A 24,775-nucleotide genomic window follows, 5' to 3' on the forward strand; every position below is an offset into this window, starting at 1 on the left:
GGCCTTACTGCAAGTAGGGCATAATGACATGCACCAGAGCAGTTGTGGGCAAGCTTTGTTATATGGGATAGTTTCTGGGAGGTCCTGGAATTTTTCATCCCAATTAACTTACAGATCCATGACAAGTTGACAATACTCCTTGCTAACAAAGCTCAGGGCCTTTGTATTTGCTGGGAATATTCAGAACAAATAATCATAGGGTCATTCAATGTAGGAATGGGCAGGAACAGGACAAGTATAAAGGAAATAAGGCACTGATTACTGAGCATGTGAGGGCTGCTTTTCCACTTCAACCTCTATGAATTCCTGGATAACATTTGATTGAGTAAAATTCCATAAATATAAAAATAAATAAATAAGGATATTTGGTGCAGCAAAAAAAATAAATACACATATTTTAAAATGTCTATAGCATTAGAGCAGAAGTTTCTAATCTAAACTGTAAATTTGAGAAATTAGTATTACTAATGTCCATTATGGGGTTTTTAAACAGCTTTTCCTGTATGTATGCAAATAGCACCAGAGCGAATTTATTACTTCTATTACAATCGTTCTCCTCTTAAATCCAAGTTCTATAACTCTAAGATAAACTAATAACATACATCTATTGCCATTGTTATCCCTTGCACTGATGTGATGAATTGATCTGTATGGATGGCATACAAGTTAAAGGTTTTAATTATCCTGAGTACATGTGGCAACAATAGCCTAATTGACACATTTACATGGACCATCTTCCCACTTGATCTCTTCCCCAGCAAGATCTTCAAGCTATTTGGCTATGCCCACATTCTTGTCAACATGGATACTTGGCTTTCACTCTCATACAAACAGAAAACGAGGAAAGAATCTCGGCATATAAAGCTAAGAAAAACAGGGTGAACATTTGAATATGAAAACCTGCATCAGGACTGGGAAAGGTTAGGGGTAAGATCCAGAAAGTGATGAGAATAAAAGGAACAAAAAAGAAAAGGTGTGAAATAGGGTGAAAATGGAAAAGAATAAATGTAAAAGGGAAGGTGGAACCAAGTAAAAAGATAGCAAAAGCACTTTATGAACAATGAACAGCAGGAAGGTGAAATAGATGAAAAATATACAATTAGAGAGAAGTAAAAAAATAAAGCTGGAAATATGAGATGCAAAGATTGAAAATGCTGACCATCTAATTTTGTTGAACTTAATTTCAGGATGCTGCAACACACCTAACCAGAAGATTGGAACCAGAGAACACAGCCTCAGATAGAGGGGCGTCCTTTTAGAACAGAGAGGAGGAGAAATTTCTTTAGCCAGTGCAGTGAGTCTGTGGAATTCATTGCCACAGATGGCTGTTGTGGAGGCCACGTTTTTACATATATCTAAGGCAGAGGTTGACAGATCCTTGATTGGCGTGGCATGAATGGATACGGAGAGAAGGCAGGAGATTGGTGCTGAGAGGAAAAATGGATCCTCCATGATGACATGGCAGAGCAGACTTGATGGGCCAAATGACCCAATTCTGCTCCTATACCTTTTGGTCTAAGATGAGGTATTGTTCCTTGAGCTTTCATTAGACTTCACTTGAACAACACAGGAGACTAAGAAGAAAGAAAGGGAGGAAGGGAGGGAGAGCATGTGTATGTGTGTGCACACAAGAGAATTACACTAATTGTCAACAGGACATTCAAGAACTAAACTAGTCTCACTGCAAAATGTAACTTCATTTCTACTTTATTTTCTAAATATAGACTACACCAAGAAACCGCAAATGCAACGAATCACTGCTTTGTCTAGAAAAATTCAAAGTATATTTATTATCAAAGAACGTATATGTTACCATATACTACCTTGAGATTCTGGTTCAGGATGGAAACAGGAAGTAATAATATCAAGTCAATTTAATGGAAATTAGCAATGTGAACCCTGGGTATAAATGAAACAATAATCCAAGTATTCTGGAAAGGACATGCTGTTTCAACTTTTTGCATCTTTTACATTATTGACTAGCTTACCTTCATATTTCATCTTTTCTAGTTGCCTTCTAAAAACTTCTCAATTTTTTACTTCCCACTAAATTTTGCTATATTATATGTCCTCTCTTTTGCTGCCTTTGACTTCCTTTGCACCCATGGTTGCCTTGTTCTCCCTTTAGAATGCTTCTTCATCTTTGAGATGTGTCTATCCTGCGCTTTCTGAATTGCTCCCAGAAATCCAGCTCTTGTTAGTGTCCCCTTCCAATCAGCTTTGGCCAGCTGATCTCTCATGCCTCTATAATTCCCTTTACTCCATTGCAATACTGATACATTTGACTTTAGCTTTTTCTTCTCAAACTGCAGACTGAATGCTATCATATTGTAAGGTAATGTAACTGGCAGAAATGTACATAATTTACAACCACTGACATTGAGATGTTGTTTCAATTTAAGAGGCTCGTCTGACGTGATGACATTAATGCAAATAGCTTTGCCGTGCTTTGTGTTCAGTTTTTTGGAGTTCAATAAATGGGTTGTACGTTTCTTTCTAAACATAAAATACGTTGTTTTTTTTTGGCAAAAACTTACATTGGTGACCCCAATGTTCTAAGACGATTCCAGAGTTATTGAACGTGTTAGCCTACACAGTTGCTTTGAAACTGCCAGACTTTCAGGAGCAAAATGCTGTTGCTTGGTTTGTACAAGCTGAGGTTCAATTTGTGCTGTGAGAAATCACCACCAACATCGAATTCTACTATGTGGTAGCGTCACTACAGACTCCATGACTGCGAGAGTTGTAAGTCTACTAGAAAAACACCCACCTGAACACAATAAATACCAATCATTGAAAACTCACCTTCAACAGACTTTTGGGCTATCAGTCTGAAAACACCAAACAATTGCTCTCCTTGGTCCACCTCAGCAATGGACCAAATGCTGTCTCTCCTGCAAAATCACCATCCTGGTTTTATTTTTAAGGAACTCTTCACGCAGTAAATAGCTGATCAAGTTTGCATAGCCCTCGCTAATGTACCCGCGAAGGACCACAGGGAGCTTGCTAAAATGGCTGATAGTCTACACTCAGCTAGGCAGCAGTACAGCATTCCTCCTCTTTTCTCTACCTCAATTAGCCCAGTCAGCAAGGCCCCCTACATAATGATGCCCATGGCTGCAAAATATGATGTTGGGTCTATGTTTTTACCACGTTCACCTTGGTACAAACACTGAGATGTATCAACCGCCTTGCAGCTTCAATAATGCCAGCACATCAGGACATCAGATGTCTGTGTACACTGTGGGTTCCAGCAGCCAGAGTTGTCTACTGTTCTACTTCCTGTGCGACATGGCTGCTCAAGTGAGTGTGCAGCCAGCATCACTACTGATGAGAGGAGAGGCAAAGACCGACAAAACCTCGCTGGAGGCGCCAATGATAGCAAGATCCAGACTCATATGACATGATGGGTGATACACTGCTTCAGTGGGTGACATTACAAATGGGACTTCATCCTGGCTAAAGTGGCTAGACCTCTGCTTGGTGCAGATTTCCTGTATGCTTAAGAGCAATTAGTCAGTCTTAAAAACTGCCGGCTCTTCGATTTCAAGGACTCTGGGTCATTACCCTGCTCCCCCAGCAAGTTCCCCACAACAAATCTGTCAAGGGCATGCACCACGCATGCAAGTTTACTCTACTGCTGGAAAAATTCCCAAACCTCACCAAGCACACATTCTCCACTACAGTCATAAAACACAGGGTCAAGCACCATATCCTCACAACTGGCCCGCTAGTCCATGCCCATTCACGTAGACTGGACCCAGAAATGCTTGTAACTGCGAAGGCTGAGTTTGTCAACATGGAAAGACTTAGCATTGTACCCTGGTCGAATAGCCCTCCATCTGATCCCTTAGTCCAATGGTAGTTGCCACCTTTGTGACAATTACCAATGCCTTAATGAGGCAACCACCTCCGATCTTTACCCAATCCCACACATCCTAGACTTTTTCGGCATGCTTAGCCGGAAGGTTAGTTTTTTCCAAAGTCGATCTAGTTAGGAGCCATCATCAGGTGTCTGTGTGCTCAGAGGACATTCCCAAAATGGCTGTGATAACCCCATTTGACCTCTTTGATATTCTGTGCATGTCATTTCAGCTACAAAATGCAGAACAGGCATTAAGATACTTAGACTTACTTCTTGTTTACCTGGATGACATACTTGTCGCTAGTGCATCCAAATCTGAACATGTATTTAATTTCTGCACACTTTGATTGCTTAAGTCAACACAAGTTGATTACTAACCTGCTAAATGCCAGTTTGGGTCGTCAACCATTGGTATTCTCATCCATTGCATCTTCACAGAATCTGCGAAACCCATCCATCGAAAATAGCCTTTATTATGCTTTTCCCCCTGTCCTGCACTACTAAACACTACAGGAGTTTTTAGGCATGGTGAATTCCTATCACCACTTCATTCTGCAAGCCGCTGGACTTATGCTCCCCCTGTATAGTGCACTTAAAAACAATACCCCTAATCAAGTGCTTGACTGGTCAGAGGACATGACCAGAGCATTTGAAGATACCAAACAAGCTCTTTCCAACGCAACCTTACTGGCGCACCCACTCCCAAGTGCAGCCACTCCCCAATGCACCCATAGCCATTACTACTGACACTTCAAACTATGCTGTGGGTGCTGTGCACAAACAGTTGTTCGGAGGCATGTGACATCCACTCACCTTCTTCCGCCGGCAGCTCTGTTCACCCTCCCCCCCCACCCCGAAAGGAAGTACAGCATGCTTGACTGTGAGCTTCTCTGTCTCTATCTGGCTGTCAGCCATTTTCATTTTCTTCTTAGAGGGCTGTCATTTCACAGCGTTCATTGACCATAAACCCCTTGTGCACGCAATGGCTAAAATATCAGACCCTTGCTCTGCACGGTAGCAACATCAACTGGCCTACAAGTCAGAGTACACAACTGACATATAACATTAAGGGGAAAAATAATGCTGCGGCTGAACGCTTTTCACGGCCAGCTGTTGAGGCCCTACACATAGGGTTGACAATGCCTGGATGGCAGCTGACCAAGCTGCTGACCCAGAGGTCCAGGCTTACGAACAGCAGCCACAGGCCTGCAGCTGGTTGACATTAACTTTAGGAAAGCTGGGATTTCTCTTCTGTGCAATGTCTCAACTGGTCGCCCTTGCCCCATAATGCCTGCAAACTGGAGGTGGTCTGTTTTTTTTACTCCATAAGTGGCCTCTCACATCTGCAGAAGGCCTCACAGAAGATGATTGCACGGCCTCAGGAAGAACATGCATGATTACACTGCAGCCTGTGTGGAATGCCAATGGGCAAAAATTAACCATCATATCCAGACACCATTGGCATCTTTTGAGTCCATCTCCAACAAGAATAAAATATGGGAGAAGGGCTCATTCAGGAACAATACTTTAAAGACCTTACTGCCAATTATACCTCCACTTTTGTAAAAAGTTCTTTTAGACTACAGGTACTGCCAGTGAGAAACCCATGCCCAGAAGTACTGCATCCAATGTCATAATGATAGTCTTGTGCTGAATAGTACTTTACCCAGTGTTCCACAGTTACTGACCTGTGCCAGAATTGAATCTGGACCCATATCTGGACAAGAACAGAAGAAAATCAAGATCAGATAAGGCACTGGGTTTCTGGCCTAGTCTGATCTCTCACTGGCACTGAAATCAAGTGGGTTCTGAGAGATCAGCAGACAATAGTGAATGTACTCTTACCTCTGATCTATAGCAACAGGCTTCACAGCAAATTGTGACAGTGTGTACTTTGGGGTAAATTTAATGAGAACTTGGTCTTGCCAAAGCCTCTGCTATCAGGATTGAAAAATTGGTACTCTGTATTAATTACCATATTGGATAACCAACCTTCCTTTTAAATGCAACAATGACTAAGGAGACCCAACCTGGAATCTACACACAACAGGCAAGAACAACAAATTAAATTCTCTGAAGTACATAAGTCAACCAGATGAGTTTTGACAATGCAGTAGTTTCAACATTTCTTTAATACAGAATTCCTCATTTTAATGATGCAACTTAATGCCTTTCAGGCAACAGTCTAGGCCTGCAATTACAAGTTCAGCAACTTAAGTACTTTATCCTCAAATTCCTTGAATCAATGATTCTACTTGTTCTTCAACACTTTTTTTAATGCTTCCTCTGTTCACAGAGATATTACATCCTCTACGCAGAACAAAAAGTTAAAGCAGCACTGTAATTACTTAAAGGTACCAGGCGAAAGCCTACCAAAAATATGTGGTTAGCTTTTAATGAAATGAACAATGATCGCTATTATAAGCACAAGAGGTTCTGTAGCTGGTTGAAATCTTGACCAACATGCACAAAATGCTGGAAGAACTCAGCAAGTTTGGCAGCATCTACGGAAGGAAGTAAACAGTTAATGTTCCGGCCAAGATCTTTCAAGAGGACAGCTATCTGTTCACATGAACTGCAGACATTACAATTAATACAAATACATTAACAGCAGATTTCCTTCATTTGAAAAATACAAATAATCTCAGATCAAAACATCTTACAAATAAGTAATTAGACTTCTTAAAATAATCAAATATACTTAGATCATCAGAGCTTACTACTTGTTGATGTGAATTTGTGTTAGGAGCCATGGAACTTGACTGGTGCACATAAAATTATTTCAGATAGGATTGTCAAAGCCAACATGATATAACTGGTATAGTTGACACGTAATCAAGAGAATTGAATTAATAATTTTTGAAACAAGAATTCATATATTACTATGGCAGTTTAAGAATTGAGAATAAAAAGATGATTCAAGCAGGGTTCTTGAAACTGTATGGGAGTCCAGCCAGAGGAGAGAACATATTAGACTTGGTTTTAGGAAAAGAGCCAGGATGGGTGACAGACCTGGTAATGGGTGCATATTTTGGAAATAGTGATCACAAATCATTACGGTAACAAAGGGATCTTCTGAGAAGGTACTAAATTGGTGGAGGGCAATTTACAACAGGGTGAGACAGGAGCAAAGGGACACTGATCGGGAGCAGCTACTGTCAGACAAGTCCATTTCTGACATGTGGGAGTTGTTTAAAGACCAATTCAGCACATTTTAGGTTCCAACAATGAATAAGGATAAAGGTGGTAAAAACACTGGATGACCTGAGGGGTCTGAAAATTAGTCAGAAAAGAAAAGGAACCATACATAGCAGTTAGAAAACCAAAACCAGACTGGGCCCTTGTGGAATTTAAAGATAGCTGAAAAGTACTCAAGCAGGCAATTATTAAGGCCAAAAGCAGGTCATTAAATGTCCTTAGAGCAGTGTCAAGGACAATCCCAAGGCATTTTATATTTAAACTAATTTTAAAAAGGTAACTAAGGAGAGGTCAGGATAAGGAAGGAATTGGTGTTTGGTGTCAGCAAGAGTTTAAAGGGTGCCAAATGAAAACTTTACATTGGCACTTGAAGGATTTGGAGGAGAGTGAAAGCACAGTGGGACACGCTGACATGTTGGGACATTCTGAGATTAAGGAGATAGTACTGGATCTGCAAAAAAGCATTAGATGGAGAAATCCATAGGCTCTGAAGGAATACATCCCAAAATATTGAAAGTGAAGAGACCACCTGGGCTTTGACAAAGCTCTTTGCAATAGGTGAGGACCCAGAAGATTGGAGAATAGCAAATGTTGTACTATTCAAGAAGGGAAATGGGGATAATCCATGTATTTACATGACAATGAGCCTCAAATCAATGTTAGAGTGCTACTGGAGAGGATACAGAGGGATAGGATTTATGCACATTCAGAAAGGCAAGACTTGCTAAACAGTCAACATTTGCTTAGCAAATCAAATTTGAGCAAGTTTTAGAGGAAAGGACAAAAGTCCTTGATGAGAGCAAGGAAGTGGACATTACCTACATGGGCTTTCAGGCATTGATGAAGTCCTTCATGGAAGATGGATACAGAAGGTAAAGATACAAGGGATTCAGCATGAATTGCAAGTTTGTATTCTGAACTGCTTGCCCATTGAAGAGAGTAGGGGCGGAAGGTTGTTAGTGTGGATGGAGGTTCTGCAAGGATTGGTGCCGGGATCTTTTTTTTTTGTGATATATATCAATGACTTCGATGAGAAATGTAGATGAGTGGTTTAGCAAGTTTGCAGATGGTACCAAGATTGGTGGAGTTCTGGACATTGTAAAGGACAATTAAAGAATACAGATGGGTTACAGATATGCGTAGTGAAGTGCCAGATGGAGTTTAATCCGGCAAGTGTGAAGTGCTGCACTTTGGGAAATTAAATGAAAGAAGGAAGTGTACAGTTCATGGTAGGCCCCTTAACAACATTAAGATACAGAGGGGTCTTGGAGTCCAAGTCCATTACTCTTTGAAAGTGCCCAAGCATGAGGTGGTAAAGATGGCACATGCACACTTGCCTTCATTGTTAAGAGTGTTGAGTATAAGAGCAATGCTGCAGCTTCATAAACCTTAAGTCAGACCTCACTTGCAGTATTGTATGGAGTCCTAATCACTCCATTACAAGAAGCACGAGACTAGAAAGGGTGCAGAAGAGTTTTACCAGGGTGCTGCCTGGATAAGCTGGTTTGAGCTATAAAGGCAAGTTGAAAAAAAATGTATTCTTCTCCCTATAGTGTCAAAGGTTGAGTGGAGACCTGATAAAGATTTGTAAAATTGTGAGAAGCATAGATAGGATGGAGTCAGAATCTTCTTCCCTGAGCAGAAATGAAAAACACCAGAGGACATGCTTTTAAACGCTGGATGTGTTAAAAATGATGCGAGGGCAAGGGATTGCTAAATACAAGGGGTGGCACTGGAAGTAGGCAGTTTGATGGAGTTTAGAGGCTTTTAGATAGACACATGAATATGAGAATACAAATGGAATGAAGGTGTGTGTATGATAGACAGGAAGACAATATTTAGTACAAATTAGCATCAAGGCCAGTACAACACTGTGTGCCAAATGGCCTGTCCAGTGTATGACTGCTTTATGTTCTATCTTCAAAAAGATAGTTGTCATTATATAACTACTGAACATGACCACCTTTTCACCAATTTTCCAAGAAGATATTGAAAATCAAGTACCATCCCAATCTGGCTGATTAAATCGAACTGACAGGAAAAGGGACAGCAACCTTAATTCTAAAAAATGATTTCACAGATTCCCACAAGGACCAAAGTTACACCATGAGGGAGACCATTCTGCTCATCAAGTCTGTGCTGGCACTGTACAAATGCAATTTAGACAATCTTACTCCCCAGTCCTGTATTGACAGCACTGGAAATTATCTTTTTAGAAGCTGCAGAGGGTTGTAAATTTAGTCGGCTCCGTCTTGGGTACTAGCCTACAAAGTACCCAAGGCATCTCCAAGGAGCGGTGTCTCAGAAAGGCAGTGTCCATGATTAAGGACCTCCAGCACCCAGGGCATGTCCTTTTCTCACTGTTACCATCAGGTAGGAGGTACAGAAGCCTGCAGGCACAAACTCAGCGATTCAGGAACAGCTTCTTCCCCTCTGCCATTGGATTCCTAAATGGGCATTGAACCCTTGGACACTACCTCACTTTTAAAATATATATTATTTTTAGTTTTTGCATGATTTTTAATCTATTCAATATACATATACTGTAATTGATTTACTTATTATGTTACTTTGTTTTTTTCTTTTATATTATGTACTGCATTGAACTGCTACTGCTAAGTTAACAAATTTCACATCACACGCTGGTGATAATAAACCTGATTCCATTTAACATGACTATTACCCGAGTATTACCCATACCATCCACCCCTGTGGTGCATTTTCTAGATCTTCATGATTCACTGTGTAAAAGAAGAGCACACACTCTCACTTTCAGTTCTCGTCAACTATTTTATTCTTTGCCCCTTGGTTCTTATTACCATAAAAAGCATACATGATTTTACAAGTCTTTTAGAGGAATTTAGTGTTGCATTAAAACAGAAAAGGCTTCTTTATAAAACTTGCCTGAGATAGATTTTAAGGTAAAGCAACATAATCAAAATTATGCATAATTTTGCTGTTCTGAAATATTTGGTCAACATTTGTCTTAATAAAGAGCTCAACATTGGCAAAGCTGTTATCAGCGGTAACTGCAGACTTTTGAAATTACAACCTTCTGACTACTAGTAGAGATTGGTAGCTAGGCCAAAGATTTCAATGAAAAATTCCTTGATTGGCGCAATCTCCCCTTTAATTAATCACTGCGCGATCAGTATCAATAACATCATTGACTTTTCCCTTGGCAAACAGCATTCAGAAGAGAGGACCTCTTACCAGCCATAGAAATTCCCAGGTCATGCTGGGGGAATACAAGCCACTGAGTTCTTACCCCACCCCACGGCCTCCCAGCTACCCAGGTCACAGAGGACAGAGACCTGGAAATCATGGTAAATTATCAAAAAAGCATTACGTAAATTATATTCACTCCTTACCTCTTCAGGAAGTGTCACAAGCATGTCAAGCTCTTTTGTCCATCCAACAGTTGACAGAAAATAATCGCTGCATGCAGCAAGCACAGAACGGTGAGCACGAAAGGGCTTGTTTTCTACTATCACAGTCACATCACAGAAAAGGTCTTGCTTCCTTTGATCATTGAGGCTCAGCAGTACATTAGTACTGTGTACCGAGGACTCGTAGGAATAAACCAAAGTGTCGCTCTTGTCTTTTATTGACATTGTCTCTCATATCTGGAAAAATAAATACATTTCATGATTCCAAACCTAATGATTTTCAATTATATGTTTAAACATATTAATTCAACATTAAAGAAAAAACTTAGTTAGAAATTTTGTGATTGTATTTTTTCCAATTTCCTCTGTGCTTGTATGGGAGACATTTAATTTTCTCACCCATCAAAAGGGTCAGCAGCTCAATCCAAACCAGAATTTCAAACAGAAAAGAAAGTTTGCAGAAGGAATTTCTTCAGCCAGAGGGTGGTGAATCTGTGCAATTCATTGCTTCGGAGGGCTGTGCCAAACCACCGGGTTCATTCAAAGCAGAGACTGATAGGTTTTTGATTGTTAAGAGGTTAACGGTTATGGAGAGAAGTTGGGAGAATGGGGTTTAAAAAAAATCAGCCATGATTGATTGGAGGAGCTTAATTATTAATAAATAACATCAGCCATGATTGATACGGCTTAATTATTTTCCCCATATATTGTGACTTACGCGTTTCATTCAAACAATACAATTAAAAAAAGACAAAAACTGGCTGATATAAAGATTGGTGGCTACAGTTTAAATGTATTAGTTTCACCATTAAACCTACTCTGAATACTACTTTCACTGAGACCATGTAGATAGAACATTTGATTGTAGAAGGGGGAACATACATTGCCACAACAAAAAATTGCCTCTAGTCTTAAACTTATTACAAGTGATCTGAATGGTATATATATTTTTGATAAAATTTTAATGATTGTAACATTATTCTAGCAGACTGTAGATTAAAAGGAAATGAAACTTCAATGACAAATATTTTGCAAAAGCTAAAGGATGAAACAAAGTGAAGGCAAGGTTCTCTAAATACAGATACATTACTAACATTTAACAAACTCTTTAATACATGGATGATAGAAAAATGGAGGGCTGAGCAAGAAGGAAGGATTAGATTGACCTTAGAGTAGATTAAAAGGTCGACACAACATTGCAGACCAAGGGTAACCTTCAGAGACAAAATTACTATACATTAAAATTGCACAACCATACAAGTGTGAAGAACTAAAAAATGCACATAAAAGCAATTCTGATGCCTCGGGAAATCTGATATTTCACACTTTTCATACATTGTTCCTTGTATTTTATTTCACCTTCCCACCCACCAAGACATTAAACTTGGTCCCTCTCCAGACTTGCAGCATATACCAATACAGAAGTAGAAATATCACACTCTTATGCTGGTCTATTACTGCAGATACATTTTTAAATAACAAAAAAAAACTAACTGGAGAACACGTAATACTTGAAGTCCTTCTCTGCTCATTACAGAAGTATGCAGTTTGGCATCAAAGCAATGAGGGAAATGTTAAATAGATGCAGATGAATACTGTACATCCCAACATCCGTATTGCCTTTAAGACTTCTCTACATGACCATTTTCAGTCATTGTCTTCTACTGAGGTACATCAGAACGGGGAACAATAGGAACACAGCAATTAAATACTTCTGGAACAAGAGATCATAAGACAGTAACACATAGGAGCAGAATTAAGCCATTTGGCCCATCGGTCTACTCTACAATTTGATCGTGGCTGACTTATTTCTCTCTTAACACAATTCCGCCTTCTCCCCGTAACCTTTGACTGCAATCAGGTCATTTGGAACTAATGATTTTATATTAACTGCTCATAAACTGGTTGACTTAAATCACACAAATTCAGTAGTATGCACTATTGTCAGCTTTTATTTTAATCAAACTTCAATGCACATCTTTTGTTTTAGTTTTCATGTCAAAAGAAATCTAGAACACAAACTATATTAAAACTGCATCATTCTGCAACTTATGCACTCTTACAGAATCAAACTCTAAAATAAAAGTTGTTTATTGTGCCTTTCCTTTTCTTGTTCCCTTCTAACACTGCAACTCATTGTTTCACAGGTCCATCCAGGTCCATATACTCCTTTGCTAATCAGATAATCTAGTGGATAAATTACAATGGTCTATTAAGCTTCCAGTATGCCTTTGGGTGTAGAAGCAAAAGATACCAGTTGAAAACCAAGAATTCACATAGAGAATCTGCAAACTCCCTACAAAGACCATACAAGTGCAGGATCCATTCTGGATCTCTGGGATCACAGCAGCTTTAACTGCTGCACCAGTTTTTTCTTAATTGTTTAAAGCTCAAATGCTACAAAATTCAAGATTCCCACCTGAATGCAAAAAAAAAAATCCAACACTTTAGCTGGCCATGCTCTAGTTCCAATTTTCCAACTATGCTCTGAAGCTTGAAATTATGAACCTGCACTAGATTTAACCCAACAGAAGAACAGAAAACAAATTCTTCTGAATAGAAGATGACCACGAGGGAGATGGGCAAATATCCCCTAAATTACACTTAATGAATTAAATTTTTTAGGAGGAGGACATTTCTGAAGTCCTAGAGGAGAAGGCATCATCTTGAGAATAGGTGTAGTGGACAGACACCGAGAAAAAGGGACGGTATTCTTATAGGTGGCAGGATTGGATTGGAGGAGATGCATTTGAAGTAGTTGGATGAATCAATGGGTTTATAGTTGACATTAGTGGCTAGTTTGTATTTTGAGATGGAGACATATACAAAGGAGTCAGCGACATGCAGGTGAATTTGAGGGCAGGATGGAAGTTGTTAGTGAATGTGATAAAATTGATGAGATACACGCAAGTGCAGGAAGCAACATCAGTGCTATGGTGATGTACTGTAAAAACAACTGTGGAGGGGTGCCTGAGTAGATCTTACCAATGTAAGTGAGGCCACATTGGGGGCACCAGATACAGTAGACGACCCCAATGGATTCACTGGTGAAGTGCTGCCTCACTTGAAAGGACAGTCTGGGGCCCTGAATTGAGGTGAGAGAGAAGTAAATGGGAAGATGTAACATTTCTGTCTCTCGCAGTGATACGTGCTAGGAGGGAAATTTGTGGTGAGTGATGAATAGTCAAAGGAATCATGGATGGAGTAATCCCTGTGGGAAGTGAAGAATGGGCGGAAGGTAAATGGGTGTGTTTGGTGGTAGGGTCCCATTGAAGATGACAAAAGTTGCAGAGAATGATATGTTGGATGCAGAGGTCCATGGGGTGGTAGCTACAAAAGGAACACTATCCCTGTTAAGTTGGTGGGAAGATGTAGTGAGTGTGGATGTCTGGGAAATGGAGGAGATGCGGGTGAGGACAACATCATTGGAGGAAGGGGAACCCCATTCTTTGAAGTAGGAAGAAAACAGCTCTGATGTCCTAGAAAGGAAAACCTCATCCTGGAAGCAGATGAGGTAGAGACAAAAGAGCAAAAAGTGAATAGTATTCTATCGGAGAGAAGGTGGAAGAGGTATAGTCAAGATAGCCATGCAAATCAATGATTTTATAAAAGATATCAGTAGATAGAGACAGAGCTATCGAGGAAGGGGAGAAATGTATCAGAAATAGGCCAAGTGAATTTAAGGGCAGGGTGAAAAATGGAGGCAATGTTGCTGAAATTGATGAGCTCAGCATAGGTGCATGAAGCAGCACCAATGTAGTTGTCAATGTTGCGCAGAAGAGTTGAGAGGCATTACTAGGGAAGACTTGGAACACGAACTGTTCCATGAAGCCAACGAAAAGGCAAGCATAGCTGAGGCCCATCCAGGTACCCATGACTACCCAGAGTCTGGAGAAAGTGGGAGGAGCCAAAAGAGAAGCTGTTGAGGGTGAGGTCCAGTTCCACCATTTGATGGAGGGGAACTGTTTGGGTCTGTTATTCAGAAAGAAGCAGCTTTAAGGCCTTCTTGATGGAGGATAGAAGTGTATAGGTACTGGACATCCATGGTGAAAATGAGGTGGTCAGAGCCAGGGAATTGAAAGTTTTTAAGGAGATCAAGAACATGTGAAATGTTGCAGATGTACGTAGATGAGAAGGCATGAACCAAGGATGATAGAATGCAGTTGGGGTATGTGGACACGAATTCAGTGTGGCAGGACCAGGCAGAAACAAGGGGCTATCTAAACAGTCAGGTTGTGAACCTTGGGTACAAGGTAATAAAGAGTAGGAATGGTAAGGTAATTATGAGGTTGGTGGCAGTGGACGGGAAATGTCCAGAGTTGATGGTGAGGGAGACATTGGCCTGATGGTCCAAGTGTGGTCTTTTTCAAGGGGTAAGTAAAAAGGAGATGACTGAAAGTTGCTGCCTGGCCCCAGAAAGGTAGAAGTCAGTCTGCCACACTGCTACCTTGCGGAGGCCAGGCAGCAACTTCCAGACGTCTGCTTTGCTGCTGTCTGCCCCACTATAACAGTAAACCCTTTGGCTACGTAATTGACATTGAGGTTGGGATTGGTGAGGGAAAGTGGAGAGCAGTGCTTCAGAGGGGATAACGTGGAGAGGGGAATGCTGAAGTCAACCCAGTTATGTCTTGTCAGCAATTAGAGATGAAAAAAAACACAGAGCAGATAGAGAACCAGAGCTGCTGTCCAAATAAAGGAAGAGGTTTGGATACAGGAAAAAGGGACATCAGAGCAGGATAGGAAATCCTTGCCAAAGAAGTGGGCTCAGAGACAGAGGCAATGGAAGCAGAGCTCAGTGTCATGGTGAATACTGAACTCACTGAGGTGCAGGCAAATGGGAACAAAGAGAGGGGAAGATCGGGGGAATGGTGAAATCACATCAGAGATTCGAGCTGGGATCAGAGGTGGGGGGGGCGGGGAAGAGAATTGGTGGCGTCAGAGGAGAGGGAAGGGCTGGACTGTTCAGTGAAGATAAGGTAGGAGGAAGATGGAGGCTCTGTGGACCCAAGAGGTGATGGGAGACTCAGAGACCTGGGGTTGAGGAGTAGTGCTGGGGAAGGGGAGGCCAGAGGCACAGCAGCAGCAAGGAAAGTCTCACTCTGGAGCTGGAGGCAGCCAACATTAGGGCTGGAGCTGAAGCTATCCATATACCTTCTACCTCTATAAATGCTGCTTAACCTAGCAGTTTTTTTCCCTCCAGATTCCAGCATCTACAGCCTCCTTTCCACATATGGATTCAGACTATCTCCTTATGTGAACAAAGATGCGCTCCTGCTAAAATTTCCACTTATTTGCTCATTATTTTAATTGCATTTGTACAATAACTTCAATACTTTTTTTTTGTTCGCCAAGGCACTCAAAACTGATCACTGAGAAAACGGTGCAAAATATAGTTTTTTAATTTCTTCGCACTGTTATTGACATGTGGATACATTTTTAATGAATAATCCTTGAATTAAGAAATGTACCAAGGAAAAACAGCTTATACTTCATCTTCAAGTCTTTAATCTGACAGCACAACACAGACTGTTTGGCCTAACTTGTTCACGCTCACAAAGGTACCCATCTAAGCTCAACTCATTTCCAACATTCTGATCACTGAGTGCTTTTAAAGTGGTCACCATAGTCATTGTGTCTTTAATATTTCAGTGATATACAGCAAGAGAAGGAAGCAAGGCTTAGAAATCACTACTTGCTACTTATAATTAAAACAATTCTGGAAGTTGAAATCACACATGCAGTGTTGAAGTTATTTCTTGTTTTGTACCAAGTATCAACTGGAGTGACTGGATGAGAAACTCCAAGAGCTTAAATCTCAGCCCTGTCTAGGTTACACAGGTCTCTAACAAAAAAAAAATACAAAATAGTACAAAAAAACCTCTCTATTGAGGACTGGAAAACTGACAATATGATATTCATATTTATAAAGTGGAGACAAACGGACTGTAATTACAGGCCAATTAGCCTGTAATTAGTAGAGTCATTTAGAATAGTATAACAGAACATTTGGAAAATCATGATAAAGTCAAGCAAAGTTGCAATGATTTCATGAAGGAGAAATCTTGTCTGACAAATATATTGTAAATTCTTGAGGAAACATCAGCCATTGTGGGTACAGCAAAATGAGTAGATGCATTGTATTTGAAATTAAAAGATATTCACCAAGGTGCCTTTTAAAAGATAAAGTCAAAGGTGTTGGAGGCAATTTGCTGGCCTGGATAGATTCATTAACAGGCAGAAAGCAATGAGTTGCAACCTGTTGACTGGCGGGGACTGTAACTCTTTATAAAATACTAATCAATTGGCAGAAAGGCATGGACTTCAGTAAAACCTTTGACAAGGTACCCATATGGAGACTGGTCAAATGGTTAGAGCTGCTGGGATTCAAGGCAAGATGACAAATTGGATCCAAATTGCCTTAGTAATTAATAGGAGGCAGGGAGTGATGGTGGAAAACTGTTGTTATCTATGAATGAACTGCAAAGGATACAATTTCACAGATGCCATGGTGCTATCGATAGTGAGGAGTATAGTCTTAGGCTATGAGGTTATACTAATCAATTGGTCAGGAGAGCTAAACATTGGTAGATGGAATTTACTTCTACTAAGTGTGAGGTAATGCATGAATGTTAGGACAGAGACATGGATGGTAGAGCCCTTATATAATATTGAGGAGCAGGGAGACCTTTGTTTATCAATCCAAAGTCCCTCAAAGGTAGCAACACAGAGAGATCATGTTTAAGGTAACATATATAGGATCCTTCCCTTCATTAGTTTCAAAAAATATAGAGACAGACAAATTGTAATAGAACTTAACATAAAAAAAACTTTGTTAAGCCAGATCTAGACTACTGTGCTCAGTTCAGATTGCTACATCATAGGAAGTATGCATTTCCACAAAAGGCACAGCAGTGATTCAACCAGGCATAGGATACGACAGAATGTTTCAGCTATTTGGAAAGATGGAATATGTTGGCTTTGTTTTCCTTAAAGCAGAGACTGCCAAGATAGGACTATTTACTGAGAGGCAAACTCAGCGAGAAACTTTTACCTTTAGCAGATACCTAAATCTTAAACCTATTCCTTCTGGGTTATGTAGAAAGTTTAGAGAATCTAAAAAAAGTTATTTTTCGCATCCAGAGTAGATGGAATCTGGAAAGCACCAGCAGAGGGACGGTAAAGGTAGCTAATCTCACAACATTTTTACTTAAACAAGCACTCAAGTCACCCAGGGTATAGAAAGCTAAGGAGCATGTGCTTGAAAATGCAATTAATATAACTGATATTTAATATTGACATGGTGAGCTGAAGTGCCTAAATGCACTGTATGGCACCATGACAAATGCAGCGTCCAACAAGGAAACATAGCAGAATGTTGGCACTCATTTCAAAAAGTATGGAGTGTTAAGGTAGGGAATTTTTTTACTACCCTATACAAAGCACTCATAAGACCATCGCGAGTATGTGAACTATTCAAGCCAAAATATTACTTAACTGGACACAGTACATAAAAGGTCCACCTGGATGATCACGAATATGGACAGGTTGTCCTAGATGGAAAGGTTTAACAATCTGGGACTTTACTCACTAGAGGTTAGAACAAGGGCAGATGTTCGTGATTACCCAGTATTCTCTGGGCACTAAATAGGATAAAAGTAGACAGAATGATTCACCACATGGGAGAATCCAGAATGAAAGTGTGTGGTCTCAGAATAACTGGGATCTATTTAAGACTAAGGTTAAAAGAATTTCTCTTCAAGAGTTGAGTGTTTTTGGATTCCTTGCATAGAGAGTTGTGGGAGCAGATTTCTTGTATTTAGTTAATATTGAGATAGATAATTTTCTAATCAGTTAGGAAACTGAAGGTTATGGGAAAAAGACAGAAAGGCAGGCAAGATAAGCCATGATCCAAAAGATTCTGGAGAATGCTCAAGGTGCTGAAAGGCACTCTTCCCAATTCAGGTAGCTTTTCTACAATTGGATCACTCCTATTAACTCCCCTCTAGTGTGAGAGTGCCTCATGGAGATGTACAAAATCTTAAAGCACTTAAAGATTGTTCAGATGGCAACATTTGTTGATTTTAGTGCTGGATAATGAGATTTCCATTAAGATTTCTCCACCATTGAGCAACCAGGTTTGCAATCTGCTCCTTTCTCCTGCCTCATCTCTATTCTAGCTATTCTTCACCCCAGCTCAAAACCAAGGAAAAGATTAAGGTCTTTGAAAATTAAAAGACTCGCTGTGCTGTTGATGTAAAATACGAGTCACAACCTTAATAGCCAATAATATTAAAGAAGATACCAAAAGTTTCTTCAGATACACAAAGTGCAAAAGAGAGGCAAGAGTGGATATTGGATTGCTGGAAAACAATGCTGGAAAGGTAGTAATGGGAGACAATGAATTGGCAGATGAACTGAATAAGTATTTTGTATCAGTCTTCACTGTGGAAGAAACTAGCAGTATGGTGGACATTCCAGATGTCAGGGGGCATAAAGTGTGTGAAGTTACCATTACTAGAGAGAAGATTCTTGGGAAACTGAAAGGTCTGAAGGTAGATAAGTCACCTTGACCAGATGGTGTACACCACAGAGTTCTGAAAGAGGAGGCTGAAGACATTGTGTAGACATTAATAATGATCAGAATCACTAAATTCTGGAACGGTTGAGGAAGACTGTACAATTACAAACGTCACTCCACTCTTCAAGAAGGGACAGGGGCAGAAGAAAGGAAATTATAGGCTAGTTAGTCTGAGCTCCGTGCTTGGGAAGATGTTGAAATCGATCATTAAGGATGAGGTCTCAGGGTATTTGGAGGCACATGATAAAATAGGCCATAGTCAGCATGGTTTCCGCAAGGGAAAATCTTGCCTGCCAAATCAGATGGAATTCTTTGAAGTAGTAACAAGCAGGATAGACAAAGGAGAATCGGCATTTGAGCACTTGGATTTTCAGGACTTTGACATGAGGCTGTTTAACAAGTTATGAGCCCTTAGTATTACAAGAAATATTCTAGCATGGATAAACGAGTGACTGACAGGCAGGAGGCAAAGAGTGGGTATAAAGAGAGCCTTTTCTGACCAGCCGCCAGTGACTAGTGGTGTTCCACAGGGGTCTGTGTTGGGACCAACTCATTTTACATTATATGTCAATGATTTGAATGATGGAATTGATGGCTTTGTTGCAGTTTGCAAACGATATGAAGGTGGGTGGAGGGGCAGATAGTTTTCTGAAAGTAGAGAGGCCACAGAAGGAATTAGATCAGGAGAATGGGGAAAGAAATGGCAGATGGAATACAGTGTTGCGAAGTGTACAGCCATGCACTTTGGTAGAAAAAATGAAACGGTTGACTATTTTCTAAATGGAAAAAAAACTGAGATGCAAAGGGACTTGGGAGTCCTTGTGCAGCATTCCTTAAAAGGTTAATTTGCAGGTTGTGGTGAAGAAGGCAAATACAATGTTAGCATTCAATTCAAGAGGACTAGAATATAAAAATCAAGGATGGAATGCAGAAACTTTATAAAGCACTGGTGAGGCCTCACTTTGGGCCCCTTATCTGAGAAAGGATGCACTGAAACTGTAGAGAATTCAAAGGAGGTTCACAAAGATGATTCTAGGGAGGATTGAATGGCTTGTCATATTAAGAGTGTCTGATGGCTCTGGGCCTGTATTCACTAGAATTCAGAAGAATGCAGGATGACCTCATTGAAACCTATCAAACGGTGAAAGGTGTTGATAGAGTGGATGTGAAGATGATGTTTCCATGGTGGGAGAATCTAAGACTAGAGGTCACAGCCTCAGAATAGAGGGGTGTCCTTTTAGAACAGAGATGAGGAGGAATTTCTTTAGCTAGAGAGTGGTGATTCTGTGGAATTCGTTGCCACAGGCAGCTGTGGAGGCCAAGTATGTATGTATGTATGTATGTATGTATGTATTTAGGCAGAGGTTGATAAAGATTCTTGATTAGTCAGTGCATGAAGGCAAGCGATTAGGGCAGAGAGGAAAATTGGATCAGCCATGATGAAATGGCAGAGCAGCCTGATTCTGCTCCTGTATCTTATGGCCTTAAAAACCTGTAATGCAGACAGGAAAGATTTGACATTTTTGTTTCTTATATTCTAAAAAGTAACTACCATCATTCCACTCACACCATGATATAGAAAATTAGTATTAAAATCGTACGCTCGTTAAAAAAAACTCCATTCTTCGAAACTATATTTTACTCAGGACCATCCTAAATGCCGTTCTTCAGTTTCACAATTCAACTTTCAGTTCATGATCATAAACTCCTCCCTCCAATATCACAGTTTTCCACACATTATTTTGGAACCCAGAGTTATCATCAAAATTTTCAGCCCTGCTATTTCACAAGTACTTCCCGATTAAGATGACATTGATGAAACCCAGTGACTTCTTACGGGTGACAAACAAAACAAATACAACTAAATACTTTATGAAAAACACTTTTTCTTGTAAAAATTTATGGCAAATCATCATTGCAAAACAAGTGAGAGGCAAGCAAAGGCAAGGCTGAGTCAAAGGTCGAAGCATGCGTGTGCAAGGTGAAGTCAAGGCAAGGTCGAACGGAGAAAAGTCGGAGAAAAGTTGGAGTGGAAGAGAGGCAGATTTGTCCACCTAAATCAAGAGCAAGGTTTGATCGATCTAAGCACCAGGCTGATTTGAAAAGGTCGTGTACAGTCAAAATGTGGCGGCGGGGTCCATGCCCAGAGTCTACCAATGCAACAGGGCCCAGGTCCTAGTGCAAGGAACAATCCAATGTTTGGATGAGTTAAACGCCAGGCCAGATGTTTTGAAAAGGCAGGGTTTTGGGACAAGAGGTGAAGGTCAGGCCAGCCCTGCTCACTACTCTGCAATGTTTACTCATCTGTGCCGAATTGAGGCATAATACATACCTTGATAATAAATGCACTTTGAACATTGAACACCATTCTTCAGTATTTGTAATTTACATTTCTCCACCCTAAAACATGCATGGTTTTCAGATCCCTCTACTCCTCCCCTAAGAATTCTCATGAAAACTGATTCAGGAGTCTGGATATTAATTAAGTATATATCAAAATGAGTTTTAAAAAAGGATATCACCTTACAGTAAAATGAGCCTATACTCTAATAATCCACTGTCCAACTATTCAGAAATCCAAATGGCTTGCCATCTGGCTCACTGAGTTCCAAGGTCCTGCCCTCCCTCACTTTGGAAGTTGCAGCAAGGCAAGGGTTAAGATAATGTCTGCGCAAGTAAAGTCTTTGAAGAGCATAACTTCCTTTTGCACAGCAGGGCACTGGAGCCATTTGGCATACAGAGACAAGATAAGGATGCAAGCCACACACCAACGAAAGGACAATTGTTTTACTAACTTCAACTTTGAACACCTGCATTGTGAATGCCTTTTGATCTTGCGAATAAGGAATTTGAACATACACAGGGTTACCAATTAGTCAACAGCCATAACTACTAGTTAATTCTGTATAAAAATGGCATTTCTCTGTTCAGACATCAGAACAGTTTGGTGACGTGGGCCAGGCTGTTAACTGAGATAACTGGTATATCGTCTCGAACGGCACCATTGGTTACCACCTTTCGCAACTGGTGGTCTAAGTCTCACCAAGTTAACCAAGTTGACATGCAAAGATTCCTCACTTACATAAACACACATGCACACGCGCACACTACTTTTATATCTACCAGTTCAGCTCTCCGCATTCGTGATTACCTTGTGTCCCGGTGCACCACCGACCAAACAGATCCAAGTGTGAATGTTATTTTAGAAAAATACTCATCAACTTAGACTGCTAGGAACGCTGGCCACACAACGGGTCACGAAGTATCCCACCGCTGCCATCAAATGTTGTAGCGTGGATGAAATCACCGGAGAGACAATCACTGGTAGATACAAAGCAGCTTCTTTATTCGACACAAGGTACAAGCAGGCATCATACGAACGGAGATGCTTTCAGTAGAAAGGTCTGCTAGCCCAATGTGGGCTCGATATTTATACGCTAAACACAAAGGCAATCGTTACTTAAAAAGTTATAGACGCTGAACAGACAATACTTCCTATTGAAGCTACATACAAGATATCACACCACCTAACATCATCCCTTCTTTCTGACGCCAACATGTCTGAGTTGGCATCCACAGCCTTTAGGAATGCAATTAAATTCACAATACATTTATTTGGCATTTTACGTGCTGACATAGAAGACAATTAATATTTATAATGTATAGATAATACTGTCTTCGAAACTACAGCATCTGGTCAAACTACGGTGCCAGAAGCATCTGGTATTCACACCTTTTTAGAAAGCGCATTGTTGTGGACTCAATCCACAGTACCTTGTCAAATAGTCAAATAGCAGTCTGGTGGCCAAAGTCATTTAAGTGTAAACAAATCATCTACCCAAAAAAATTCACTCTAACACGCACAATCCTATTGTATAACATCATTTAGTTCCATGTATTTTTGTATACATTTTTTAAAAAATTATTTGCACAATTTGTCCTCTGTTGCAAATTGGATACTTGGAGGTCTTGAATGTGTAAGTGCATGTTTTTTTCTAGTGAATTCTAAGGTATTTGTTTTGTGGGTGCCTACAAGATAAATACCAAGGTTGTATATGGTATACATACTTTGATAATAAATTTGAACTTTGAAATAGGAATAACATTTGACAGCCAGAAAAATCCGTTTATCTGGCACCAAAGTGCTAAACCTGATGGATTAATGGCTTTTTTTTTACTGTACTTGGAGCTTTTCAGTATAACTATTTCTTGTCACTCACTCTTCAAAGAAAATGTAACAATTTCCTGCAGAATTCACTGACATTTACTAAGCCCCAAATTTTTCACTGCAAGTTTTTTGCAGGAATAACTCATGACAAATTATTGAATTTGGCACAAGTGAATCATGACAGCTCATTGAACTTCAATGTAGAATTTTAATGAAGAGCATGCAGCTTACTTATTTCTTTCACATGATTAAAGATAGCTAAGTAAAATATCTTATATATTCAGAGATTTTATTAAATACTGAATGCTTTAGATTATACAACACTAGCTACTGCAACCAGCATTCACTTGCATTAAATGAGAAGTTAAGCTTCAGTCAAAGGTAGATTAATAAGGAAGGTACTTTTCCCCCATTACACCAGAAAAATCCAAAGAGAGATTCTTTACTCATCTTAAGCAGCTTCTGTAATAGTATTCAAGGCATTACTTTGGTATTTCACAAAGCTTGATTTTCTGTCTCAGATTTATTCATTTAACTGGTTTAGCCAGTTAAATGTATAGACAATCATCTATAGAAACTTGATGCACAATTTTTCTATTCCTCTGTAGTTCAGGAAGGTCAAAAACATTATGCTAATTCCACACAAATACTTAATACAGTACTTTAAAAATAGATCAGAAAATAATTTAACATTTCAGCAGTGATAGTTACAATTAGGCCCCATTTGGGCTATGGGGGTTTAGAAAAACAAGCACAATCTGATGCTGAACCTAACTAACATTAAAAATTTCAGATTTTTAGGTTATTTTGTTACTGAGTCACGCACAAGACACGTAGTCAGTCTATTTTGTTATGCATCTTTGGATTACTGTTAGGGGCTGTCAGCTAAGCTTCGCAGAGTGCTGATCTATCTCATGCAGTAATGCTGACAAATGATGAGTGAGCATTTTCTGGTTTCTTCAAATCATTGCTTCTCTAAATAACCTACCCAAAGGAAATCCACCAACTTCCTTCATGCTTTAACATAATTAACAGGCACATTACTTTTTTTCAAAAATATAATCAATACCTTAAGCAATTTACAATGTCATTAAACAGCATTCAGTAAAACCACAGGCTACCTTTGTAGGAACACTCTTAAGATTTGAGCCTTAACCTGCATTAGTTTCTTCAGTGAGAAATTAGTACATAAATATATCACTTCTGTAGTTAAAAAAACATTGAAGTCTCAATTTTATTTCACAGGTAATACCATTACACAGGACTCACCTTATCACTCCATGTTGCACTGCAGTAGATAACTAAAGTAGCCAGCCACTGATGTAGTGGCGTCAGCACTGGACTCACAGGCGAGTGGTCCTGGGTTTGAATCCGGCTGGATCCTTGCATGCCTTTCATCTATGCTGGTTGAACAGTGCTAGCAACTTGGCCTTGTAAAACAGACAAAAATACTAAAGAAACAGCAAGGCTGCTACCCTATATGCCACAAAGTGCGTAGAATAATAACAAGATAGCTAAAGTAATTCACCCTCAGGCTTATAGGTGTGGAAAATAAAATTTCTTCCCATTAAAATTTG

At 39.9% G+C, this 24,775-nt stretch overlaps 1 protein-coding gene across 1 annotated transcript in view; it reads right to left on the reverse strand.

The window, feature by feature from the left end:
- LOC134348090 (transcription regulator protein BACH1-like) overlaps positions 1–24,775 on the reverse strand; it is a 69,977-nt gene that overhangs the window by 26,598 nt on the left and 18,604 nt on the right. Inside the window, exon 2 of the mRNA XM_063050937.1 lies at positions 10,435–10,689. Coding sequence (XP_062907007.1) covers positions 10,435–10,677 — 243 coding nt within the window. The 5' untranslated portion in view covers positions 10,678–10,689. The remainder of the gene's footprint in view (positions 1–10,434; positions 10,690–24,775) is intronic.

The sequence above is a fragment of the Mobula hypostoma genome, chromosome 6, assembly GCF_963921235.1.
Source record: "Mobula hypostoma chromosome 6, sMobHyp1.1, whole genome shotgun sequence".
Lineage (NCBI taxonomy): Eukaryota > Metazoa > Chordata > Chondrichthyes > Myliobatiformes > Myliobatidae > Mobula > Mobula hypostoma.